Raw genomic sequence first — 27,485 nt, forward strand, 5'->3', positions numbered from 1 at the left:
AAATATGGGGGCCAGATTCTCCACTGCCCTGCCCCTTAGGTAGCCACTTGCCCATGTGCCAAGTGAGACGATGTGGATGTGAAATATTCCCGTTCTGGTTTGGCAGTGTTTGACACCCACTTTCTCCACATACAAATGACTGCCCAAGGTGGGGGGCAGGGGAGAATCAGACCCAGGCAATGTAATATATATACATATGCTGCCCTCACATTATACTACATAAACATACTCAGCAGGAGACGGAGCATGAGAGCTTTCCACTGGGAAAGAAGCAAATTGTGAAACATGGCTCACCCAGAACCAGCAGCTCCACTGATTCCTCATTCTTGCCCTCCAAGTCGTCAGGGGTGATGATCAGACAGTAATAGAGCCCACTGTCCCCCCACATCAGCTTCCCAATATGGAGGTCTGCATCTGAAAAACAAAAAATGCAGAGGGTGGGGCCATTCCCCAGCCCCCTCAAGAAGTGAAGGGTTGAAAACACTGGCCCCCACTCCAAGTGCAACCCCCTGGGAGCTGTCACTGACGGGAGTAGATTTTTGTTCCCTGGTGGTTTGCGGGGATTACATCCTTAGCTAGTGCTGCGTGACAGGTCAAGCCTCTAGCTGTAGATTAAGGGACCGATACAACTCCCCATTAATTCCAGCGGGAGATGGGATTGGACCCTAAGAGAGTAACACAAGCCTATTACTCTGAAAACAGATGTAGCTCAGTAAGGGTATTGAATGGGGAGTTGGAGAAACACCACAGGCAAGGCCCACAAAGACAGTGCAAGGCAGAGGATGGAGCCCTTGGGCAAACCACTAACTCTCCTTCCTTTTGCCCTCCCTACTGGCAATGGCCCAGTGTTTTGACAGTACTCCTGCAGGGCAAACGGGGTTTGGATGCTATTTCCTCTGGAACACATCAACCATCTCCCAAAGGCATCACTAGAAAACAAAGTAAAATATTCCCTCCCCTCCAAGAGGTGAGAATGTTTCCTCCACACCAGGGAGCAAGGAGCTAGTAACCCCTACCAGCTAGCTGGCTTGTTGAATTAGAGAGGATGACATGTATTAAGGAGTCCTAGTCTCACATGGCCTCTTCCCGCAAAAGATTAAGGGAAGTCTCAGCTCCCACCAGTTGACTTCACACAGCTTAAATCTCTTCCTTTTCTCCCTCTTGAAGCGGGAGTGGGTTTAGGTCCCTATTGGAGTAGGTGATGAAGCCCAGAGTTGAAAGAACATGAGATGCAGAATTACTCCTCCATGTTGGCAGGGCAGGAGGAGAGGTCTGTTCCAAAGGATAGGAAGATTCGTGAGGGGGAAAGCCCAGCCATGGAGACTGCACTCTCCATTCTCTACCACAGAAGAAGCTGGCACCACCAAGTCAGTGTTTGGGCCCATTGGTGGAAGCAGCGTGGAGAGGCCCAGAACTAAATGAACATGGAAACAGAACACCCCTGTTGACCCAGGAGAAAGTAATCCCTCCGGGTCAGGATTAGAGCCCTTTTGTGGAGCATGTTGAAAGTCCAGGAGGAATGAGTTTAAACTCCCCTTTCTGGGTCAGATTTAGTTGATAGAGTCCATTGTCTAAGAATGAACTTGTACCATCGGGTCCTGGTACATGACTAGGGTCCCCAGGCACTAGGATTATGCAAAAAATAATAATTAATACCCTTGCCCCAGGTGGAGTTAACTAAACAATCTCCAACAGCCTTCAGTATTCATAATTGCCAAGGAATGATTCTAAACAATACTAAAGCAGCTAGAGGGGCATTACCATGGACAATGGTGACATCTCTTTCCTTATAGAAGTCTCCTATTGTGACTGCGGATCCCTGCTTGGAGGCTACGACACGGACCGTCCTTCTGCTGTCCACGCAGTCCAGGTAGGGATCCCACTCCAGGTTCCTTTTGCTCACCGCTTGTATCCCTGAGAGGGTCAGACCCAAAGCTTCTGCCGTGCGGTCCTGGCAATAGGATTTAAATCTCCATTGCACCACAGCTGGCTGGGTGGAGGAAGTAGAAAAGTGGCAGCGAAGCAGGGCAGGCTGAAACAGCATAGCAACCTTCTTCTTTTCAGGCACTGTGACTTGCAGTCCCTCAGCAAGTGCTACAAAACAAAAACATTGGTGTCATCCCCCAGAGTGGTACGGACAACATGCTCTGGGCACAGGTGGGATTAGATGTTTTACAGTGGTGTCATTCTCACATTGACTTATAATGACCATCAGATTTTAGGTGCTGGGGTGGAATTTCCCTCAAGATATATTAACAAGGATGTTTGGGGAGTAGGAATAAGACCCCCCAGAATTTGGCTCAAGGGTCAAATGTAACATCTTTGGGGCAGGAACCACATTTTTGTTCTGTATTTGTACAGTGCCTAGTACAATGGGGTCCTCACCACAACTGGGGTCCCTAGGCACTACAGCTTATACAAATAATAACAACAGCCGCACTAGGATGAGGACAGAACTGGACAACTGCCTTTATTATTGTAGGTGAATTTACAAGCAGTTTCTGTCCACCCATTGAGGAAGATCCAAGTACGAGAGAACATTAGGATTATGTGAGTTTAGTTTTGATATTAAAAAAGAAAGTGGATGAGCGGGGCGGGCATATTAGGCACTTGTAAAGGACTAGGTACTTTATGGATAAGGATACTCCATGAACTAAAGACATTCAGTAAGTGGGCCAGATTCTGATCTCACTCAAATCAGTGCAAATCCAGAGTAACTCCATTGATTTCAATGGAATTACCCAAATTTAACTCCAGCATAACTCACAGCAGAATCTGGCTCCTTGTAATGTGCATAACACAGTCCCACACCCATACTGAGACACAATAGATATGAATCCAGATCATACAACTCTTGCTGCAACTGAAGTGCAGTCTGGACACTAAGCAAATTCTCTCTATGTGGGAGGAGCAAAGGATAGTGGCTAGAGTTCTTAGGCTTTTGCACTTCATGGAAATAGGTGTCATTCAGTATCTAACATTCGATTTATCTGCCAGCTGACAGGAGAGCTGCGTCCCCGCCTGACATATTGGACCTCACAGCAGACACATGGGAGTGAATTACATGTGTGACTGCTGATGCACCCTTCTTTTTTGGTAGTTTAAAGTGAGAAGGGCAGAAGGGGAGGGGCTGGGGGCTAGCCTCCCGCAATGGCTGGTGCCCATGACTGGGGGAAAAGGAGGCAAAGAGAGGAGAAGCATTGGGATGAACACAGGAAGTGTAAGGGTGAGTAGGAGGAAATGAGATCTAAGGTACAGAATGGTTAAATTAGCTGGAAGGTAGTCCTTAGTGACCCCAATTAAGGCTCATTTTGCAGTGTGAAGAGGGTAGAAACCAGACTGCAAGAAATCAAGGGAGAGATATGGAGGAGAAGAATGAAGTCAGCAAGGGTACTCAAAGATCTTGGAGGTGGGAGCTAAGGTAGTAATTATAGAATGATATTAGAATGAAGGAAGGTTTCTTTAAGATGGAGAAACAAGAGTGTGCCTGAAGGGAGAGGACAATGAGGCAGAGGAAAGACCAATTAAAGATAAAGGAGAGTCAGCCAGGGACATAGTAGGTGTGAAGGGATGCAGCCACAGGAGGCAGTTTGAAAGGTTAGAAGCAGAAAATAAGCAGAGATCTCAGAATTCAGAGCAGAAGCAAAGGGACTGAGGAATGGAGAGTCTTGGACTAATGTTGTGACTTTTCTTTTTGAAGAAGTTAGCAAGGCACAGTGTACAGAACCAATTCAGTCACTGGATTGTGAAGAGATTGCAACATAGAAGCCTATTAATGCCAGTTCTGAGGGACAGAGATAATTGTCTGCTAGGAGCTGGGACTGAGACCCACAACTTATTTCACTTGGACACCAAAACCCATGAGATCTAGTAACAAATAGCAACTACTTCTGCTTTAGACTGGATTTGAACCAGCCACCTATGGATTAAAGGCCCTATTTCCCATTCTCAATACCTTCCCCAGCCCAGTGCTCTGTAACAAACCTGCCATAGGAAGTAATATGCATGACTCCACACTATCTGCACCCCACACAGTGTGTTAAATTAGCTAACCAGATGACCCATCATGTTGCTGCAGCTCAGCTGATAAAACAGTGACTCTGCAGAAATGGTGGGTATTTAAATCTTTCCCTTGTGAATGAAGTATTTGCTTAGCAAACACAGTTACTTTCAGTGAATTCTATATGGTAAAGTCCTTTCCCTGCATAGCCCACTTTCCTGTTAATGAGATTAAGGGCTTGGGCAAGCCAGGGACTGCTTTAATAAATGATTAGCAGAGCTTTAGCAAACTCTCATCTGACCAACCACCCGCATGCCCTTCTGGAGGTCCACGTAAGGGAAAACAGAGTGGGAATGTCTGGGACAATACAGTATAGGGTTCTGTTTCCATCAGACAGTGTACAGGAAGCATATGATGAGCAACTTGGCCTCTTCCATGCAACAAGTATCAGGGGATAGCCATGTTAGTCTGTATCCACAAAAACAACAAGGAGTCCAGAAGCACTCTTATCCACTTGCTTTATTATATTCTTTAAGATTCAGTGCCCAGTGATGATGTTCAGAAAGAGCAATGTAGCATTAGGTGGAGAAGCTGGAGCAATGGAAACACTAGTTCTAGTTAAACCCTAATACACACACACACACACACACACACACACACACACACACACACACACACACACACACACACAGAGTGGAACTGGGAATTTTAAACCTGTTATTTTTTCTGCTAAAAAATCTGAATCTGTTCACTCATTATGCTGCTTCTGCTTCAGCAGTAGCCATCAGAAAAAGATATCCGATTGCTAGGTTCCATTAAAACAAAGTGAAAACATGATGGTGACTTCATATAAATCAATGGTGCAGCAATAATCCAGATGCAGCTACCAGTTTAAGTTTCCTCACCTCCAAGAAATGTGGCTGAACTTGAAAGAATCATGAGGAAAGAAAGTACGTCATGTGCGTATATGAGGGTGAAGTACAGAAACCTGAGATGTTGAGAGAGAAGGGCAACAAGAAACATGATGGAGGCTTTAAAAATGATGAAAGGTTTAGTTATGAGTGACTGATTGTGTCCTCTTCATCTAGTTTAATACAACTAGGATTAGAGAGGGACTGAATTTTTCTATGTTTGGGGCAGTATCATAGCCAATGAGGTTAATCCGAGGCGTGATTATTGCTAGTTGAAAACTTTTCCTCTTTTCCTGCTGATTCCTTTCTAAGCTCCCTCTAGGGTTCTAAATTATGTACTGCATTTACTCACTCCTGTACTACGCAATCTGCAATAGACACAAGTAATGACCGTAAATTTCATAGTGATGAAAGAAAATTTACAGGAAATGATTACATAATATAAAGGTAATCTGAGGCACTTACATTTGCAAGCAATGATTAAATCAAATACATCAGCAGAATTTAAGAGGGTCCTGGCTGCGTCCATTTAGCAGTCATTTATTGTAAAACAGGAGATTAGTCCAAACTGATGAAAGAATAAAATGAACTTTATTCTTAAGGTCACCAGGTGATCATGCACAGAGGTCTGTCTAGGTACTTATAAGGCTCACACCACCAATTGTCTGATCTAGTATGGCTAATGCTATGAAACCATAGAACCAGCATTCCTTGGTTTTACATAACTTTGTATATATGAGAGAAAGATGATTATGTATGTTTGAAATCAGGAGTCCTTGGACTCTGAACTACATGGAAAATCTCTGTAAAAATTTTAATTCAGGAGACCCAGGAACCTGAGTTTTGAGAGAAGGAAAGTGGATTAGATGAAAGTTTATGATGATCAACAGATGGCTCAGGCAATGGTGCTGTGAGAAGGGCTATGGGATGTTCGACCACTGGGAGGCATTCACGGACAGAGGACTGTTTCTCATGGGATGGACTCTGCCTGAGTAGCGGGGAAACAGATTTCTGGGAGGTTAGCACAACTGATTAAAAGAGCTTTGAACTAGTAATTTGGGGGAGACGCTCAAGTAATCTCCATGTCTGATTCTAATATTGAACAGGAGGAAAATCAAGAGAGGATACAACAATGGAGAAAAGAACAACAGAGGGTAAGGAAATGGACATCAAGAGGAAAGATAGTGACAATACCACTGACAGCAATTGTCAGGTAGGTGACACTGGCAGTAAAATGACTGTACCTGGGTGAGAATCTGAGTGAAGCCAAGCAGAAACAGCTAGGACAATGGTTCTCAGACTTTTGTACTGGTGACCCCTTTCACATAGAAAGCCTCTGAGTGTGACCCCTCCTTACAAATTAAAAACACTTTTAATATATTTAACACAATTATAAATGCTGGAGACAAAGCGGGGTTTGGGATGGAGGCTGACAGCTCATGACCCCCGATGTAAGAACCTCACGACCCCCTGAGGGGTCCTGACTCACAGTCTGAGAATCCCTGACCTAGGATGACTGTACACCAATGCAAGAAGCCAGGGCAACAAAATGAAGGAACTGGAAATCATAGGGATAATAGAAACATGGTGGAACAGTCGGTATAACTGCAATACAGGTATTGAAGGGTATATGCTGTTTAGGAAAGCCAGAAATGAAGCTAACAGTGGTGAAGTAGCCTTGTATATTAATGACAAGGTAGATCATAAAGAAAGTAGAAGTGATGGAATCTGTTTGGGTCACAATCACTTTGGAGAAGAAAGGAAACAGGGGCTCCACTAGGATAGTGCTTGGGATCTGCTACAAATCCCAAGGATCCGATTTGGATATAGAGAGATACCTCTTTAATATTTTTAATGAAATAAATACTACTGAGGATTGTGTGATTATGGGAGACTTTAACTTCCCAGTACAGATTGGAGGACAACTGCTACTAATAATGGTAAGGCCCTGGTATTCCTGTATGTTAAAACCGTCAGATTTCTTCACCAAATAGTCACCAAACCAACAAAAGGTGATGTCATTTTAGATTTGGTGTCGATAAGTAGCGAGGACCTCATAGAAGAACTGGTTGTAGAGGACAGCCTTGGTTTGAGTGATCATGAGTTAATTCAGTTTAAACTAAATGGAAGGATAAACAAAAGTAAGTCTGCAGCTAGGGTCCTTAATTTCAAAGGGCAAACTTTACAAAATGAAGGGAATGAATTAGGGAAGTGGACTGGACTGAACAATTAAAGGATCAGAATGCAAAGGAGGCAGAGGCTTGGAATTGTTTTAAGTCAAAAATTCAGAAACTATCTGGAGCCTGCATTCCCAAGCAAAGGGAAACAATTCGTAGGAAAGGAATGCAGACCAAACTGGATAAAATAAGCATCTCAAAGAAGTTATGAGAAAGCCTACAAGGAATGGAAGAAGGGATGGATCAGCAAGGAAAGCTACCTCTTGGAGGTCAGAAAGTATAGGGAAAATGTGAGAACTGCCAAAAGCCAAGCAGAGTGGGATCTTGCAAAGGAAATTCAAACCAATAGTAAACGGTTCTTTAGACATATAAATAAAAAGAAAACAAGGAAAGAGGAAGCAGGATGCTAAGCACTGAGGATGGCATGGACATTAAAGACAATCTAAGTATGTCCTAACACTTAAACAAATACTTTTCCTCTGTTTTTAATAATGTTAACGAGGAGCTTGTTGACAGTAGCAGGGTGGTTAGTGGGAAAAAGGATATGGAAGTATAAATTACCACATCTAAGATGGAAGCCAAACACAAACTGCTTAATGAGACCAAACTGAGGGCCTGGATAATCTCCATCCAACAATATTAAAGGAATTGGCACATGAAATTGCAAGCTCAACAGCAAGGATTTTTAAGGAATCTGTCATACCCTATGACTGGAGGTTTGCAAATATAATTCCTATATTTAAGAAACGGGGGAAAGTGAACTGGGAAATTATAAGCCAGTTAGTTTGATCTCAAATGTGTGCAAGGTTTTAGAACAAATGTTGAAAGAGAGAGTAGTTAAGGACATAGAGGTAAACATTAATTGAGATCATATACAACATGGTGTTACAAAAGGCAAATAGTGCCAGACAACCTGAGCTCTTTCTCTGAGAAGATAACCTGAATTTTAATAAAGCATTTGATACAGCTCCACATGGGAAATATTAGTTACACTGGAGAAGATGCAGATGAATATGAGAATCAAAAGGTGGTTAAGGAACTGGTTGAAGGGGAGACTACAATGAGTCATGCTGAAAGGTGAACTGTCAGGCTGAAGGGAGGTTACTAGTGGAATTCCTCAAAGATCAGTCTTGGGACCAATTTTATTTAACATTGTCATTACTGACCTTGGCACAAAAAGTGGGAGTGTGCAAATAAAATTTGCAAATAGCATAAAGTTGGTAGGTACTGCCAACAAAGAGAAGGACCAGAATATCATGCAAGAAGATTTGAACAACCGTGAAAACTTGAGTAATAGAAATGGGGTGAAATTTAATAGTGCAAAGTGCAAGATCACGCACTTAGGGACTAACCACAAGAATTTTTGCTATAAGTACGGGATGATTCATTTTGAAGCAACAGATGATGAGAAAGACCTTGGTGTACTGGTTGATCACAGAATAACTCTGAGCTGTGAAAAAGGCTAATGTAAGCCTAAAATGTATTAGGGTGTATTTCCAGTAGAAATAGAGGAGCATTATTACCATTATACAAGGCACTGATAAGGCATCATCTGGAATAATGTTTAAGGAAGATGAATTCAAATTGGAACTGATACAGAGAAGAGCTACTAGGATGTTCAGAGGAATGGAAAACCTACCTTATGAGGGGAGACTTAAGGAGCTTGGCTTATTTAGCCTAACAGAATGAAGGCTGAGGGGAGATATAATTGCTCTCTACAAATACATCAGAGGGATAAACACCAGGGAGGAAGAGGAATTATTTAAGTTAAGGGCCAATGTTGGCACAAGAACAAATGGATATAAACTGGCCATCAATAAATTTATGTCTGAAATTAGATAAGAGTTTCTAATCATCAGAGGAGTGAAGTTCTCGAACAGCCTTGCAAGGCGAGCAGTGAGGATAAAAAACTTAACTGGTTTCAAGACTGAGCTTGATAGGTTAATGGAGGGGATATTATAATGAGATTACTTACAATGGCATATGGCCTGCAACTGCTATTAGCAAATATCTTCAAGGGCCGAAGATGAGACACTAGATGGGGAGGGCTCTGAGTTACTACAGAGAATTTTTTTCCAGGTATCTGGCTGGTGGGTGTCACCCACATGTTCAGGGTCAAACTGCGGCCATATTTGGGATTAGGAAGAATTTTTCCCAAGTCAGCTTGACAAAGACCCTGGTGTTTTTTTTCACCTTCCTCTGCATCCTGGGGCATGGGTCACCTACTGGTGTGCACTAGTGTAAATGGTGAACTCTCTGTAACTTGACGTCTTTAAATCATGATTTGAGGCCTTCAGTAACTCAGCCACAGGCTAGGTGTGTATTACAGGAGTGGGTGGATGAGTTTCTGTGGCCTGCAATGTGCAGATCAGACTAGATGAGCACAATGGTCCCTTCTGGCCTTAAAATTCTATGTGTAAAGAAGATGAGAGCCAGTGAGTACATAACTAAAGGGATTTGGAATGTTATATAGAGACTTTCACCTCTTAATTGCTGGTTTGAATCCAGTCCAATTAAGTACCTTCCAAAAGTCATTGCTATCTGATTGGTGGCTGGTACGTGACTGTAAAGGAAAATTTAGTAGCCCTAAACTCTGGTCAAGAAAACTATGTACGTGCTAAAGTCTGGTCAGACTGTGTGTACATGGTCAAAGGGCAGCAGGAGAAAGAAAAAGAAAAATTACAAGTGACACAATTACAACAGCAAATCTTAAGAAATATAAGCATCAGAAAAACAAGCTGTGAATAACAGGAAAAGCTTGTTTTTGCTGTATTCCTAATAAAGAAGAAGTATTAATGAGGAAGTGTGCCTTACTAGATGTGGTTTTAATCTATATAAGCTTCTGTGTTCCTGTATTAGAGCAGAGCAGCTGGATTGTAAAGGAGCTTTAGGGCTGTTCTGATCCAAACACAACATGTGGTAATTTTTCCACAACAGTGACTTACGAGAAATGAACTGTGGCCCCCATCCGCTCCCCAGTGGACTGGTGTTCTTACTATGGGCAATAATTGTCAACCTTGTTAGTTAGCAAGAGACCAAAGTTTGAATAGGCCATAGAGACTGAACAATACTTTTAGCTCTAGAGGTGACCCTCCAGGCCAGATCTGAGGTACACTGGTGGAGTAGTGTGGGGAAGCATGTATTGCTGCTGTATCTATTCCATGGACAAAGTGAGAGCCACACCCAAATCACCCCTAAACTCACAAGCTAAAGAAGGAAAGGTGGGCAGAAGAAGGCACAAACTGTGTAAATCATGAGACCCAGTCCATGGAACCCCACTATGAAATCACTCGGCCTAGAATCTAATCTGGATCTAACAAATGGCAGTAGACCTGGCCTTTCCTTGATCTTTCCCATTCACTCTGATGTGGCTCCATAGATACTCCATGCTCTTGACTTAACTGGAGGGTTGCACTGCAGCACAAGGTTGAACAATCCCTGCAATGTTTGGGATTATCCCAGGCCTTTTACAAGAGTCAGGGATCCAACAGGGGTCACCCTCTCATCAATAATTCACCCACCTTATTAAACTCTCAGAATCATGTGACATTCACTCCTGATTACTTCACGCTGCTGTTCCTTTGTTATCTTCCTCAAACCCACAGTTATATGTTGAAGTAAAATATTAATACAGGTCTACTCACGGGATCAGATACCACCCATCCCATTACTGACTGAAAGTCACTACCATCTTATAGTAGTTTCATGGCATCTGCTATGTGGTCTCAGCTCACCATCACAGTAGTGTTCCCAACAGTCCCTTATTACAACGGATGTCCTTTATTTTTTCATCTCTGTGCAGCAAGATTGGGAGTTTCTGAGTGTTGCAAAAAGCAGCAAGAAATACCCTGGATGAATGTAGGTGAGTGGTGCTTATTATTAATTATTATTATTAATAATGATAATATCAGGAAGAGGGAGGGGTAAGGGTGCTAAGAAAACAGTCCCTTGTTTCTGAAACACAATGTTGGCAACCCTACATCACAGAAACCACTTTCAGAATTGCCAGTAAATGTTAGTGCCAACCAGGAGCCTGAGAACTGAATAGGCCATCCACGACTGCTATTCTGACAGAGCTCTAGAGTGCACTAGCATTTTCCACCAGTGCTAGCACCACTCACATGCAACCCATTGGGAATAATAGATAAGAAAATGTACACAGGTCAGTACCCAGCTGCACCTAGCTCATGCTTGGCACAGCTGAGTGGGGGAAGGCAAAGCTGGCTAGAGTGCTGTTCTAACTTACAGCAGCTAGAGCAGTTCCCTTAGGGCCAATCCAGCACTGCCCCCTCCAGCCCTAGCACACCCACCCAGCTGGGTTTGGAGAAGCAGAAGGAATAAAGCCAGCTAATGGTGGCTTTATACCATCCAAGGATTCCTCCATGTTAGGGGAATCCTCCACTGTCCTTGTAGGGTAGCCCAGGGCGGCTCCAAGCACCAGCACGCCAAGCGCGTGCTTGGGGCGGCAAGCGACTGGGGGCGCTCTGTCAGTCGTCTTGAGGGCGGCAGGCAGGCTGCCTTCAGCGGCTTGCCTGCGGAGGGTCTGCTGGTCCGCAGCTTCGGCAGATCTCCCGCAGGCATACCTGTGGAGGGTCCGCTGGTCCCGCAGCTTCGGCGGACCTCCTGCAGGCGTGCCTGCGGGAGGTCCGCCGAAGCTGCGGGACCAGTGGACCAGCCGCCGAAGGCAGCCTGCCTGCCATGCTTGGGGCAGCAAAATGTCTACAGCTGTCCCTGAGGGTAGCATTAAAGGACAGCAGTGCAGTGATCTTACAGGGAGCTGAAGATCAAGTACACCTCTAACTCGATATAATGCTGTCCTTGGGAGCCAAAAAATCTTACTGCGTTATAGGTGAAACCATGTTATATTGAACTTGCTTTGATCCACCAGAGTGCGCAGCACCGCTCCCCCAGAGCACTGCTTTACTGCGTTATATCCAAATTCATGTTATATCAGGTGATGTTATATCGAGTAGTGGTGTACTTAGTTTGGACGCTCTCCTAGACGTAGTCCCTTTGCTCAGTTGCTGCCCATGTCATGCCTGTTCCATAGATAAAGGGAGGACCTCAGTCTCCAAGGCTGAATCTTTCATCAGCACCAAATTCACTTAAAACCATAAAAGACACAAATCTGACTGCAGGATGCTAACTCCATAACCCAGTGACAGCCAGCAGGTTTACAGTACCTGGGCCAAACTTGCTAATGAGCTCAAAGGTATTCAACAAATTGTACTTGCCCTTCCAGAATGTGGGGAGAATATCCTCACTACCACAGTCAGGCAAAGAATAAACAAGAAACAGCCCTTTATTCTTTCAATGCTGTCACTAAAACACCAGCTTTCAGGCACTTGGGGGCAGGAAAAAGCCAACCATACCCACTAGAATTGACACAGGATTTTTTGAAATCGCAGTAAGAAATCACAATACAAAGAACCAAACAAAAGATAAATGCAGGGGCCGAAAATCAAAAGCAGACAAAGGACAGAGAGGAATTAGCTGCTGGGAGGAAAGGAACTGTGAGTACTGATTTGAAATTTCTCAGCCCACCTAAAGGAAGGAGGTGGGGAGTAGAGGGGGCGAGAATCTGTTTCTCTCTTATGTTTGTCTCTCTGCTTCCTCTGTCTCACCCGCTCTTTCGTTTGCTCTTCTCTCTCTTTCCCCCACTCCCACTCTCTTTTTCCAGAGAATTAATTTGCTGATTTGGCGGAATTGGAATTCCTTACCTTGATACAGACCCTTAATTCCTCTGCTTGGCCAGTGGGGAGAACTGAAGCCTGCATCCGTGTTTGTCAATCAGTCAGTCTCTCCCTCCCTCTCCCCCCGCCCCCCACACACATCCCTTTGCTTTGTCCCTGCTGAGAGGAGACACACAGGACCTGCACAAACACTGGGAGACCGTGAGTGGATGGAGGGCAGGAGGGAAGAAAGCTGATATTGAACTCATTCACAGAGTCCAGCTCAGAAACAAAGGATGCCCTCAATCCACTGGTGCACCAGCAACTGCTAACCTGTTGCCTGTTTTGTGGCCTTTGTCCACTGGCAGTCAGCGCCAATCAGTAGCATCCTGAAAATCAAGCACCAGACAAGCCTGGAAGGCCGTCTTACTGCAGTAGTAACTCTTGTTCCCCATACCAGTCTCACTTGCTCCAAACTGCAGTCAGTGCCCTTAAACGCTCCTTTAAAAAAGGGAAGTTTGTCAATTGCCCTGTGTTAGATCATTGGGAATGTCCTGATCTGGAGCTCCTTGAGAAGGAAGAAATATCAGCAAACTCTTATGGTAGCAGCTGGAATATCCTGATCTGCAGGTCCTTTAGAAAGGGGAAATGTATCTATTCCATGGTGTTGGCCAGCAGATCATGCCCAGATAGAAAGTTCTTTTAGAAGGGAGGAAATTTAATACCTTGTTGTTAACTACCAGGCCCGGGCTCCTTTAGACAGGGCATGGTGGGGGGCCAGATATCAGTACCCCACTGTAAGAAGGCAGGCACTAGTGTAGTGGTAATTTTGGAAGTGCAGGAGCTCTAAACCCACATACTGAAATGTTAAACTACGGCAGCAGCTGAGAGGAGGAGGTGGAGGATTGGAAACTGCCTAAGTCCCAACTGATGCAATGGAGACGTGGTAGAGAGCTGTAGGAAGCACTAGCACTGAAGTGACTCAGAATGAAAAAGGAGGGGGAAGGGACGGAAGGTGGGTGGGTGACGGAGAGAGAGGTGCTGTAAGGAGAGGCTGATTTTGCTGTCTGAATCCTGAATCTGGGTAGGAGTGGGAAGGCAACGGTGGCCTTTTCCTACAACTCCTGCAGTTGCCTTTGCCTGCCCTGGCTCCTTGAGAGGCAGCACCTCCTATCAGTGACTGACAAGGAGCTGCTATTCCTCCATGGCTTGTTATGTGACTATTTGGTTAGTCTTATCCTGCTGTTTCTCCCTTTTCCTTTCCTTCCCTAACTTCCCTTTGTTTCTAGCCCTATTTTCAGTCTATTCTTTGTTGTCTGTTTCTCCCCTTGCCCATTCCCCTGCCCCTTCTCGAGCCCCCCCCCCTTTGCTCTCAGGTTCTGTTTCCTATTGGCTCTTTGTAGGCTAAACTGTGCCAACTAAGTACTGCCCTGAGGAGGACAAGCAAGAGTCACCCATCCCACGAGAAGTTGGGAGAGGGCTTGTGCAGTCATAGTCCCTCCCCAGTTCATAAAGGAAGCATGCAGGCTATCCCGTCTTTGGGTGTCCCCTACAGCAGGCCTGGACCCCTCCATGAGCCAATGCAGAGGGTGGACATGGCCTTGCCTCCTTCACACCCCTTTGGACTGGTGTGTGCTGCCAGGAGCGCCGGAAGGGAGCAGTTCCTACAATTGTTCCTGGCCCTAGTGTGGGTGTGTCCACGGGGAGCAAAGGCTCCTTGTGCTATCCCTCTGGCACAACAGCCAAGGACAATCTGTTCCTCTGGGTTCACACTGTCTCCTCTCCAAAGCCCAGTACTTTCCTTTCATACTCCCACACACCAACCCACTGAGGCAATCCTCTGCCATCAAACACCCCAATTCCTGCTCACCCCAGTTAACAGTCATCCGTAGTGGCACTGTTGTCAGCACCCTAGGACACAAGTGCCTGAGCGTCGCTCTGGTCCCAGCCACACACATCAGACCCAAAGTTATCAGACAGGGAACGTCAGAGGGAATTTCTCAATCTGACACTGTCTGGTAGGGAGCAATCTCCCTCTGATTCTCTCAGCTCAAAGTGAGGTGGGGAGAGGGATGCAGCAAAAGCAATACCAACCTGAGAGAAAGGTGATGCCACCCTGGGAGGAAGGAGGAAGTTGGGAGCAACCAATATTCCCTAGCCAGGAGGAAGCAGAAAGAGAGCAATACCTCCCTGGCCCACTCACCTCAAAGGCAGAGAGCTGCCACCCTGACCAATTAGCCATGCACCATTGCAGTGTTAGGACCACAGTCTAACCGTTAGGCCCCAAATCTCTGTGAACACTATCTTTTGGGGGCATGCAGTGGGGCTTTCAGGATATCAGAAGCCTTCTCCCCATAGATATTGCTGATCACCTCTATCTGTCCTCCTGTAGGCCCCCAAGGGACTATTCAAAACGTGGATTTTGGCCAAAGAATACAAACCACTGCCAAAATATCAGTGAGGACTCCCCCAGGTTTTTCCTTTCTCCCAGCGGGAGGTGATCACCCCAGTTCTCCTGATACATTCTCCAACACCCTACACCCAAAGCCCAGCTGCATTCGAATTTCATGCTGAAGTTGGGAGGGAAAAGGCTGGGGGTGGGAGGGAATGTGTAAAAGAGAGAACTGTCAGGGAGCAGCACTGACTGTGACCTAACAATGCATTCCTGCCTCTAACTTCCATGACCCTGATAAACAACACACCAGACTTTGCTAACTGAGACAAACACACATTCTCCCTGCATTTCTCTGCATGTCTCTCACTCACATCATCACCAGATGTAACCCTCCCCTGACCACTGCACCGCGTCGCCAAGGACTTTCACACACAGGCTCCAGGAAAAGACACAATCGGCACCCCATGGAATCCAAAAAGTTATTACTCTTTGTGGTAGGCAAACCCTTACCTGTTACCCACAGCAGAACGATCCATCCTACCAAGAATCCATCCATCGTCCTTGTCTTTCCATGCAGGAAAGAAAGACAGACGGGGGTGGGGGGTAACTGGAACCACAAAAAAAAAAAATAAAGAGCCCTCCTGGTATGAATCAACTGGCACCTAAGTATTCCCTTCCCCGTTATCTGCGGGACTCAGCAGCCACCCAGTGTGTGAATCGGAGAGACTTCTGAATGGAAGCTACCACTGCGTTGGGGACGAAAGGAAATATACTTTCAGGTCTCAGGTTTCCACTCCCCCAGTGGCCTCCAGATCAATCTCAGATGAGATTGGAAACCTCTGTTTAGCGAGCTATATTTCCACAGACTGAACCCAAACCGAAGGAAAGCTCTTTTTTTCTCTTTTTGCTCCACTCCTCCTCCTTTTACCCCCCTGTACTGCAGGCTCCAGTGGTAACTGGAGTTTCTAAATCACATGGCTGTCCATTGAAGCTGTCCAGGAGCAAAGCAGAGTTCATCACTGAGCAATCCAGTGTCTGGGGTAGAGAGCGAGACAGTGGGTGAGAGACAGAGAAGAGCAAGCTGAGAGGAGAGGCTGTGTGTGTGTGTGCGATAAACTAGATCTAAGGTGCAGAGAATGCATGCATGAAAATAGAACTGCGGTGCATAGAATGCATCTGTATATAACAGGAATCAAGGAGCACTGTGCCTGCCTACACACCATGGAGGGCACAGCATTGTGTATGTATGAACAGAGCTAGAACAGAGGAGCACGCAAACAGCATTGTGTTTATGGCTAGAACTGAGGGGTGCACACACACAATATTGTATGGTGTGTATGTGTGTAATTGAAATGTATTAATTTACAAACTTAAGTAGACGCTGAAATAAATAAAATTCAGTAACATGCCAGCTGCACATCATTAAGAAAACTCTTGTTTTATTCATCTATCTTCCTGTACACAGAGACAGATGTAAGTTTGCTGCCACCAATTGAAGGTCGATTTTAAGGTAGACTCTGGTTTGATTTTTAAAAAAGGTCTGCAAACAATCAAGCACATTTAATGTCCGTGTGCAATTGCTGCAATTCAGCAGCATATTTAATGGGCCTACTGTGCACCCAACCGGCTGCTTATATGCTTAATTATTCATATTACATTCACAGTTGTGATAATTGTGCATACAAAATTAAATGTGCTGCATGTGCTACATGCACAACTTTGAAAATCTGCCCATTAAATTGCACACCTTATGTTATACCAAGCCACACAAAATACCAACCCTACACATATTTCTCCCCTTAATTAACAAAATGTATAAACTAGAAAATAAGTGATTACTGTACTAAAATCCTGTGAATTCTCACCCAAAACATAGTGTTGTGACTAACAACTATAATTTCAAGTATCAGAGGGGTAGCAGTGTTAGTCTGTATCCACAAAAACAATGAGGAGTCCAGTGGCACCTTAAAGGCTAACAGATTTGAAGAAGTGCATCTGAAGAAGTGGGTTTTTTATCCACGAAAACTTCTGCCCAAATAAATCTGTTAGTCTTTAAGGTGGCACCAAACTATAATTTCAGATGATCAGGACGTCTTCTAGCTCTCACTGCATGATATCTGGGTTGTGGAGTTCTGGGTTTTCATTACAGCATGATATAGTATAGAAAAAGACTTCTGAGTGAAATCATTACTGGTGTGGAAGCAGAAGATGACAGAAGATCATTTACTAACATTGAAGATGAAAGTGGCTCTGAAATAGAAGAGTTGTAGCAAAATAAAACAAGTGCCTCATTCACACATTTAGTACCTAAGGCTCTTGAACTTTCTGTGACAGCTGAAGAGGGTGGTATAGTCAGTGGGACCACTTATATGTTTGAAGTTAAGCGTGGGTTTAAGTGCTTTGCTGGATCAGTGCTCAGCACCTTGCAGTTTATAGATTACTGTTTGCAGCCGAGTCAGCACAGTTTCAGTTTGCACTTTGCTGACATTTGGAAGTTTTTCTTCATAATCATAAGGGCTAGATTTTTTTTACTAAGACTTTGAATCTGTAGATGCTGATGAACCACATCAGAGAAGGGAGTGGCCTTCAACTTTGTCCTATTCTGGATCTTCAGATATAAAGTATTCTGATTTTCCTATGCCACATCAGGTCCAAAACTTGGGACAGTACTGGACTGTACACTGTACTATAAACAGAGTGCATTGCAATGCCAGTAGTTAGGATTGCATTAGCATTTCCATTCTAAAGGGCATTTTCTAATTGCGTATAAACTCCACTTATGTTTGCCTTTCGGACTGAAATGTTCTACCTTTGTTCTTGGCAAGAGGGCCCTTTTTAAAAAAAATAGTTTGAACAAAAATAGTTCAGTCAGTTTTCAGTATGAAAAAAATACACATTTGCCATGATGAAAAATGTTTTGTAGCATTTATTGGAACAGCTCTACTGCCTCAGTTAAGGTGGTAGGAATGTGAAATTAGGCTGGGAGATAATCTCTAGGCAGCAGGTGTGTCTTTTGATGGTCCATTAGAAATCCATTTAGAGTTAGTTGAATGATAGGGATTTTAAAAATGTACTTTGCACGTATATGCTTGTTTTTATCCTGTGATTAATTAATTACATGGTCTTATTATTATTTAGTTAATTATCGTAATAGTGCCTAGAATCCTCCATTAAGGATTGTGGCCCATTGTGCTAAGCACTGTACATGTACACGTAACAAAAAGTCTCTGCCCTAGAGTTTAAAATTCTATGTACTTTGAATAGAATTTCTCATTAAGTATACTATCTCTCAGAGTTCTGTTGCCTCTGTGCATGCACACAGAAGGAAATGGAGTGGAATTTTTAATTCAGGGCCACACCCCGTCTAGTGTAAATTAGTGGAGTTCCACTGAAGTAAATGGAGCTCGGTTGACTGACATCAGCTTTTTTTCCAGCCACTTTCCATTCACTGTACTCCTGACAATCCTCTCAAAATCTGTGGTGAAATTCTGGCCCCATTGAATTAAATAGAAAAGCTCTCATTGACTTCATGAGACCAAGATTTCACCCCCGATCCATAGCCCCTTGGAACAAGGCTGTCGTTGACGTTCTCTCTGGTGATAAACACTGGGATCAGTACAAACTCTTATGTATCACTGGTGTTAGCCACTCCTGAATTTTTTTTCTTTCACCAGTATTTTCAAGTAAGCTTGGCATAAGTCAGTTTGGATAAACTTTTGACTCTCAACTAAGGAAGGAAAGAGATTTTCAATACAAGGAAGTGTTATTGTTTTGGATGCAACATTGGATTTATAGTCACTTTGAAATGTCCACATATTTGGATGGTGCAATCCTTTTTCACCAGACAGGAAATGCTAATTCATTATGCATGACAGATGACAATACCCCTGCTTTAGCTAATGTTCCAGATTTGCTTAGACCTTTGATCTGAATGTCTATGGTATTATCTTCCCCTTGAAACTTTTAGGCTAGCTGTCTGGCTTAATAGTTAACTTTTCAGTGATGACTTTAATTTTGTCCCGTTTTTGAAAACAGAATAGGGTTGCCAACTTTCTAATCGCACAAAATCAAACACCCTTGCATTGCCCCTTGCCTTGCCCCTTCCATCTCCCCTCCCTCCATTGCTCGCTCTCCCCCACCCTTACTCACTTTCACTGGGCTGAGGCAGGGGGCTGGGGTGTGGGAGGTGCAGGTCCCAGGATGGGGCTGGAAATGAGGAGTTCAGGGTACAGGAAGGGGCTCAGGGCTGGGGCAGGGGGTTGGGATGCAGGAGGGGGTGTGGGGTGAGGACTCCAGAAGAGAGTTAGGGTGTGGGAGGGGGTTCTGACCTAGGGCAGGGGGTTAGGGTGTGGAAGGGGGCTCGGGGTGCAGACTCTGGCTGAGTGGTGCTTACTTCAGGTGGTTCTCGGAAGCTGCCAGCATGTCTGGCTCCTAGGCACAAGGGTGGCCAGGGGCCTCTGCGCACTGCCTGCACCTGCAGGCGCTGCCTCTCTCCCACCCCCGTAACTCCCCTTGGCTGCGGTTCCCGACCAGTAGCAGTTGTGGAGCTGGCGCTTGGGGTGAGGGCAGCATGCAGAGCCCCTGTGGCTGCCCTTGCACCTAGGAGCCAGACATGCCAGCTGCTTTTGGAGCTCTGTGGATCCAGGGCAGGGCCTTAGCCCCACTAACTGGACTTTTAGCAACCCAGGCATCAGTGCTGACTGGAGCCACCATGGTCCCTTTTCAACTGGGCATTCTGGTCGAAAACCATGGCAACTCTAAAACAGAAGCATGTTTCTACCACATTCCAGTTAGGCCTGTTGCCGGCACAGAGTGTCCGAGGGTGGCAACGATTGGGTCCGTTGCCCGGTGTGCTTCGCAACCAATTAAACACACCAGGGTGGAGAAGTAACCAACTTTATTTGAGCTCAAATAAGACGCCTGGAGCCACACAGGACTCAGATCAAGCGCGCCAAACAAACAGCCTACCTAACTATTTATACTGGAACCAAAACTGATACACATTATAACATGATCTGTCACTCACACTGTCCCCACCCAAGGCTAAGTCTGCCTAGTAACAGTTAAGTTTCCCGCCCAAAGGTTAAATCTGCCCAGCAACAGAGGGAGTAGGAGTAGCCCCTCCCAACAAGGGCAACCTGAGGTCAAACATGGAGGAGTAAAACTCAAAATGGAGGAGCTGGTACACTATGGCTCAGAACAAGAGAACTTCATCGGCTCTCATGGCCTTCCATTCTCCCGAATTACCTGGGTTATGCCAAGTGCGTCCCCAACAATCCCTCCTTTGAGAATACTCAAAAAGCTCCTGCTTGAGTCGTCTCATAAAATGATGACAGCACTTGGTTTAAATCTGGGTCTAGGGAATGCTGAGGGTGGCCAACCATCAGCATAAGTGGGACAGAGGTTGTAGAACAAACCTTTCCCATGATAACCTTACAACAGGTAAGTAACAGTAGAACAAGTAAACATAACACTACCCCATTACCAAAAAGTGAATTAATTTTGAACCCATCTCACCAAGGTTAGGTAACCAACTAAAGAGAGTCAAAAAGGGAAGGCACCTGTTCCTGAGTTTTCCAGTGGTCAAGGGCTTGTTTAGAGACATATGTACAACATTAATTACAACTGAGAACACAGACCCTACCTTGAGAGGCTAGGATATAGTTTAGTGTCTATCTAATTTGCAGAGCCCTGAGCCAAAGCTGGTAGAGCTAAGAGCTGGGGCTCCTTTTAATGACTTATACTTAGTCTATTTTCCTTACCAATGGGCTCTGAGGAGGCTTGCAGATACCTGCACTGCCTGGGCTTGACCTGGTGGGAATTAGGCCGTGACACAAAGAGAAGGTACAAGGAATATTAGATAGTAGTTTCCATACCATCTGTGATTTACCACAGATACAAAAGAAATTGTCAATTGCTACCATTCCATTACTTTCTTCCTAACTCATGAGAGAATTGTTAGCAGAGGAGTACATAAGCCCTTTTCTGTGTTCTGACCTAAGGTATTAAAGACAGTGGGGAATACATAGAACTGGCAGGTGCTCTCATTAGCAAACCAGATGTAATTGGCTGTTGCTTTTTGTTGAAGGTAGGTAAAACCAGAAGGACACCGGGAGGTGTTACCTATAGCATAACAAGACTTGTATTCCCTTAATAGCAAATCATCATTGGCAATGATTAGACCAGTTTCAGAGAATTACTCTTTAGGGCAGCTTTGCTGTATGACAGGGGATTTGGGAGCATATCCAGCAGTTGAAGAGATTAAATTTGCTGGCAAAAGCAATCTTTAAGACCTTATACGTACTAATCATTAAATTGGGAGGATTGGAACCTCAACCAGCATACAGTTGGGCATTAATTAGGGAAACCATAACTAAGAGCATGAAAAGTTCTTTACCAAGAGAAAATGTTAACAAAGCATACTGAGACTTATAATGTTTCCCTGAGGTGAGGAGTAAGGAACAAAACACTGTACATCCAGGGTCCAAAACCACAATAAACAGAGACTTATATAACCCAACACACTTAAGATAAGTAACCTGTTTCCCTTTTAAACCTCAAAGTGTTTTAAACAGTAGGGCTCAGTCCAAAGTTCTTGTCGTCTTGGTCACCAACAGGCTGGACAGTCCATTGACCTAATAATGGAGGTCTCCTTACTGCCTTAAGTTGGGAGTGGTGTATCCAGTTCTTATGTTCCTTAGCCTTAGCTGCTGTGTAGGATACCGGCAGGACTGTTTGCGATCCCTTCCATCGTTCCTGCAGGGGTTCATCCTTCCAGGTGCGAACGAGGACCGAGTCACCTGGCTGTAAGGAGTGGACAGGGGAATCCAGCGGAAGAGACTGCAAGTCTTTAATGTACCTGTGAAGAGAAAAGAGAAAAGAGAACAGCAGACAACGAGTACATATACTGAGACAACAAATTATTTCCAATATCTATTCCCTTGCCAGTACCAGAGTTCCATTCATAAGCCCGACAAAATTTCAAAAGGCCTGAACCCTAACCTACCCTAACCTACCCTGGGGAAGAGCACAAAAACAGAGTAGGGAAGGGGCAATACCTAGGGTCATCCTGTACTTTAGACTTTGACAGAGGAGTTCTCTTTTCTTTACTGGCTGATGTCTTGGAGAGTAGCATGCATTTCATCTGTTCAGCTGATGGATTCCTGGCCTGTGTGTCACGAATGCTGGTGTATATTGTTAGTTTCTTGGACTTTTCAGGACTCATTCTAGAACTTTGATCATAGTTACTCTTAAAGAATTGTTTCTTCCATAGCTTTACTTTCTTCTTCTTTTTAATCTTTTGCCGTATTCTTAGTTGCATTTCTGGAATGAACTGACCTTTTGACAACCTCTCTTTCCAGCCTTGGGCAGCTGAAGTTAAGAACTCATTGTTGAGTGCTGAGGTATTCATCCTCATCAAACTGTCTGCCCCGACTTGCCTGTCCACCTCGGGGAGCAGCAGTAGCAGCTGCTGCTGATAGTCTGTGGGTAGGACAGAGAACACATGCTTGTTGATCAGCGCCAGCAGATCTGTGTTCACTAAGATGGAGTCAGGTGTTTCCACATCAATTTCAGCGCGTTTTGGCCCTCTTTAGCTGCCTTGCATGGAGTCTGTCAGATCTCTGGAATGATTTCGTCCTCAACTCTGGTGGGGAGTTATCAACCTTAACAGAAGGCTAGGAGCTGAAGGTAGAATTCTGAGGACTGGCTGGTTGTCCATCTGACTGCCTTTCTTCTCGAGCAGGCTTAGCAAGTGTGCAGTTACTGGCTGCCTTCACAGTCTTCAATAGGCGATGTGGGTTTGAGAACACAGGCATACTTGTTCTGCGTTGCTGACTCCGTTACTACTGCTTTGGGGCCCGCTTGAGTGCCTTCTTGCTGTGTTTCTGGGAGGTACATATAGTTGTACTCCAGGCTGTAAACATCGTGACGTGACAACATCAGAACCAATGGTTACCACTAGTTGCTCCTTCCTTTTGAAGGAAACCTATTATAAAAACGATTGTCCTAAATAGTTAGCAATGTGCTAAAAGCAAAGGTCATCTTTTCTGAGCCAAGAACTATAAGGTTTAGAAAGACTGCTGACAGGGTTTGGAGAGCCTGAATTCTAAACTGTAAGAGGTCCTGTTGAGAAACTGCTGTGTGCCAGCTGTGTAACTTCTAGAGAAGTAGCAGCAGCAGAACCAGGTCCATGGTTACCAAGAGCTTTCACTGGCTGTTGAAAAACCAGAGGTGATGGTGCCGCGGGGGGGGGGGGGTTACTTGGATCACCCCAGCATATCCTGCCCTCCTTTGTCCGTTCTTCTGTGCTAGCAGAATGGAGTGTTTCAGGCCTGCAGCCCTCCTTTGGCCGTTCACAATAGTGCTGCTGCCAACGATGTACCACTCACAACTTGTCTTCAGAAGAGGTTAATTCTTTAAGTTTCTCAAATTTCTTTTCAAATCCTTGCTTCTTCCTGCTTCCTTTTTCAGGGCATCCCGCTTAGAGGAGGATTTTCCTGGTCTCTATATGCTTTTGAGGCTTGTTGAATCTCTGTTTCTAGCCTGAAGCATTGCTTGAGGTCTGGTCATGAACTTTAATGTATCTTCACTGATATTTCCAGTTTCTTCTTTTCCCTCTGTATTCTAGCAAAAGGGTGGCTGGGCTAAGGGAAGGACAGGTCTGCAGAGTAACTTCGGGTTCTCCAGGAGCTTGGCTTAAAGGCAAGAAGTTAGGTCCACAGCAGCTTAACCCTCCTTTTGTCCTCTCTCTTAAAGGAAATCTTTTGAATGGAGTGTAGACTGAAATCATGAAGCCATCAGTATATATGGGTTTAGGACAAGAGAGTTCAAAGTCTTATCCCATTCGTTACCCTTCCATAGGTACAAGATGGGAGTATGCCAAGCTGATGGACATTTCCCTGATACCGTTTGAAGCGTTATTATCCAGAAGTAAAATGCAGGGTGGCACTTTACACTGTACAGTATATTTACAGAGCACTTTCCATTTTTCTTTTAAACAACATCACATTCTTTGTCCTTTTTACAACATACAATATACCTTTATGCCTATTTCCAAAACTGTCTTTCCTATTTAAACAACTTTTCTTTTCCATTCTCTATCACTACTCTCTGCTCTTCACTAAAACCTTCTGCAACATGCTTAAAACCTTTAGCTCTTATTCACACAGTTCTCTTTTTAGTAGTCTAGGACATACTCAAGCAATTTGACTTGCTGCCTTGCTTTAGAATTTACTACAAAATCCATCTGTGAATTTGTCCACCTGCACTTTTACTTGGGGTTCCAGAGGTGGAACAGTCTGTTTCCCAATCCTCTACTTTCATCATAGAGATGGGCCTCCCGTTGGGACACTTGTTTTTCCAGTATCCCTCCTTTTGGCATAAGGCACACTGAATTCGGCCTAGACGCCTTTCTTGTGGGCCAGGACGATTTCGCCCACGGTTTTCCATTCCCCGGCCTCGGCTGCAGCTCTGCTCTGTATGGATCCTTCATCAGACACTTTCACAGTGGATGATTTAGAAATGCCATTAGCTAATGGTTTACTGTTGGCACATTTGACATTTTCATGTTCATCATATAACAGTTTTCCAGATGAGGACATTGGAACATATTCATTATGATCTTCATTTCGTCCTGATAATGTCTTAAAGCTTCTTGGCAGAGAGAAATATGAGCTGAAGCCTTTGGAAACAGTGTTAGTATAAATACAATTTGAATCACTGGGCTGGTTTGGAACTGCTGAATTTCCAGGTGACATATCTATATTTTGCTGTTTATTCATGGACATGTATTCACTTAGACAATTCTCTTTTCTGAAAGGTGGTGTGTTTCCCAAGGAATCTGGAGTATTACTTTTGACACGAAAGTACCTGGAATCCCTAGGGCTAGAGTCATATTTATCAGAAGAAATAAAGCCCCCATCACTTGGGGACCCACAGACAGATAAACTAGAAAGCCTGGTCAATGTCCCTTCCCCTTCACTAGAGGTTCTGAAGCGGTATGTACTCCTACTCTTAGTGGTGGTGGGGGTTTCCTCCGTAACACACTCAGTTCTGGAACTTCTTTGCAATCCAGTCTGTCTAGGAGGTAGGTTGCCAAAATGCCTCCTAAGGGTGACACATGAAATAGGATTGGTACCACTTCCACCACCAGATGACTGGTTCTTCCTGCGGAGTTTGAATTCTGTGAAGGCTTCGAGAGCTTTCATGGTCTTTAGGAAGGTCTTATGCATATTCTGGGCAACTACCGAATCATTAACTTGCATCCACAGTTCACCAGGCCCAATGGAAGCAAATCTGCCCACCTCAATAAAGAAGTAGTTCTCCAAGTGCCCACAGCGGCGGATGTTCACTAGCTGCAAGTGGACAGCAGATCCCTCTGAATTCAGCTTTACTAGGTAGATAGCCTTGCTAGATAGGCACAGCCTATACACCCCAGTCAGGTTCTTTGTCTGCCCCAGTCCCTTAGGCTTCACATTAACCTGCCACACCTCTTCATAGTATTCAAGCCTTGCTGGGGCCAGGTGGCTCTCAGCCCACAGAACAAAGTAACGCTTGTGGCCATGCTCCTGCTTCCTCAGGTAGACACATTTTCTCACATCACCCCCCATGGGAGCTACGGAAGGAGCAGCTAGCAGAGGAGCTAGCTGCATTTCAATTTCTGGCCTAGTAATCGCGGCTTCAGTAACAAGGGGAGATAGGCCCATATCTAAGATGGCTGACCCGTTCTGACTTTCCAAGATGGCCGCCCTATCCTGACTATACAACCCCTCACAAGATGGCTGACTACGTGTTACCTCACAAGGTGGCGGAGCTGTGGCTGAACAAGATGGCTGCATGGTAGTGGCCGAAGGGGACACCGGTTCTGGCATTACAGCTCTTAGGGGATTTTCAGTCACTACAGAAACACTGACTGGTGCTCCAGTCACAACCAAATTACAAGTAGACAACAAATCAGACCTACTCCTTAATGACATAAACAACAATACATACATACACTCTTCCCATTTACCAGCACGCTGACAAAACAACAGCAATTGCAAGATCGTGTTGTAATTAAGGGATCCTCCGGGTGGCCACCTCTCCTGTTCCTCGAGTTGTTACTGAGGCCAGTCAACTGTACAAAGCTTCTTCAACTGACCTTTCGTGATCACATTTGACTTAAAGATCTTCCACCACCTGAGAATGGATTCTAGCGGAGTACAACACTGTACCTTCCGCCCCACACCATGCCCTTGACCCATTGTATGCCTCTAATCCCGGGGAAGCCAATGGGAATTACAACGACTGGGCGTCCCCAGCCTCGGGCAACCACTCCAGATAGCCTAGGACACCAAAAGGTAAAAGAATCAGGAATAAACCAGACTGGTCTTACCTTGTCCAAGGGGGACCGGACCAAGACCGTTGTACAACCCCGCGATCTGGAGGGACCGGTTCTCTATTGACGTCTACCTTCCATAGGGGAACCGATCTACCCTAACTCCCTCTTACTTCTCCACTATACGATCGCGTTGCACCGTTGTGTCCTCCGAGGTCAGCCTGACGCGTCTCTGCCGAGGCCCCTGGTAAACTCACCGGTGCCGGCTGGGTGTCGGCCACGACCGCCATCCGTCGGCTGTGTGAGGAGTCCGGGCAAGGCACAATTTTGCCTTGAGCCCCACGTTGGGCGCCAAAAACTGTTGCTGGCACAGAGTGCCCGAGGGTGGCAATGGTTGGGTCCGTTGCCCAGTGTGCTTCGCAACCAATTAAACACACCAGGGTGGAGAAGTAACCAACTTTATTTGAGCTCAAATAAGATGCCTGGAGCCACACAGGACTCAGATCAAGCGCGCCAAACAAACAGCTTACCTAACTATTTATACTGGAACCAAAACTGATACACATTATAACATGATCTGTCACTCACCCAGTCCCCACCCAAGGCCAAGTCTGCCTAGTAACAGTTAAGTTTCCCGCCCAAAGGTTAAATCAGCCCAGCAACAGAGGAAGTAGGAGTAGCCCCTCCCAACAAGGGCAACCTGAGGTCAAACATGGAGGAGTAAAACTCAAAATGGAGGAGCTGGTACACTATGGCTCAGAACAAGAGAACTTCATCGGCTCTCTTGGCCTTCCATTCTCCTGAATTACCTGGGTTATGCCAAGTGCATCCCCAACAGGCCTGTTTCATTTTTCATCATTGTATGAGTTTCTGAATAATTAGCAGCACCTTTTTAAGCCCAGCCCAGCACGTATGGTTTCTCAGTATTCATTACAAACAGTGGCAATTTAAGCCATAGAATTCTACCTTGCTTGCTCTAGTCCCCCATACTGATGACTAATTAATTCTCCTGT

General features: G+C 45.0%; 1 protein-coding gene and 1 pseudogene across 7 annotated transcripts in view; one reads left to right on the forward strand and one right to left on the reverse strand.

Moving 5' to 3' along the window:
- ILDR2 (immunoglobulin like domain containing receptor 2) overlaps positions 1–16,247 on the reverse strand; it is a 52,655-nt gene extending 36,408 nt beyond the window's left edge. For 3 of the 7 annotated variants that reach the window (XM_030580957.1, XM_030580939.1, XM_030580927.1), the window contains exons 1-3: positions 15,666–16,247; positions 1,762–2,094; positions 295–414 (exon numbers count right to left, since the gene is read on the reverse strand). In XM_030580957.1, coding sequence (XP_030436817.1) covers positions 295–414; positions 1,762–2,094; positions 15,666–15,711 — 499 coding nt within the window. In that variant the 5' untranslated portion in view covers positions 15,712–16,247. The remainder of the gene's footprint in view (positions 1–294; positions 415–1,761; positions 2,095–15,665) is intronic. The other 4 variants (XM_030580977.1, XM_030580947.1, XM_030580967.1 and 1 more) reach the window with 2 other exon arrangements.
- LOC115644662 lies at positions 5,122–5,283 on the forward strand (annotated as a pseudogene).
- Positions 16,248–27,485: the final 11,238 nt, after the last annotated feature.

Source organism: Gopherus evgoodei, chromosome 1, assembly GCF_007399415.2.
Source record: "Gopherus evgoodei ecotype Sinaloan lineage chromosome 1, rGopEvg1_v1.p, whole genome shotgun sequence".
Classification (NCBI taxonomy): Eukaryota; Metazoa; Chordata; order Testudines; family Testudinidae; genus Gopherus; species Gopherus evgoodei.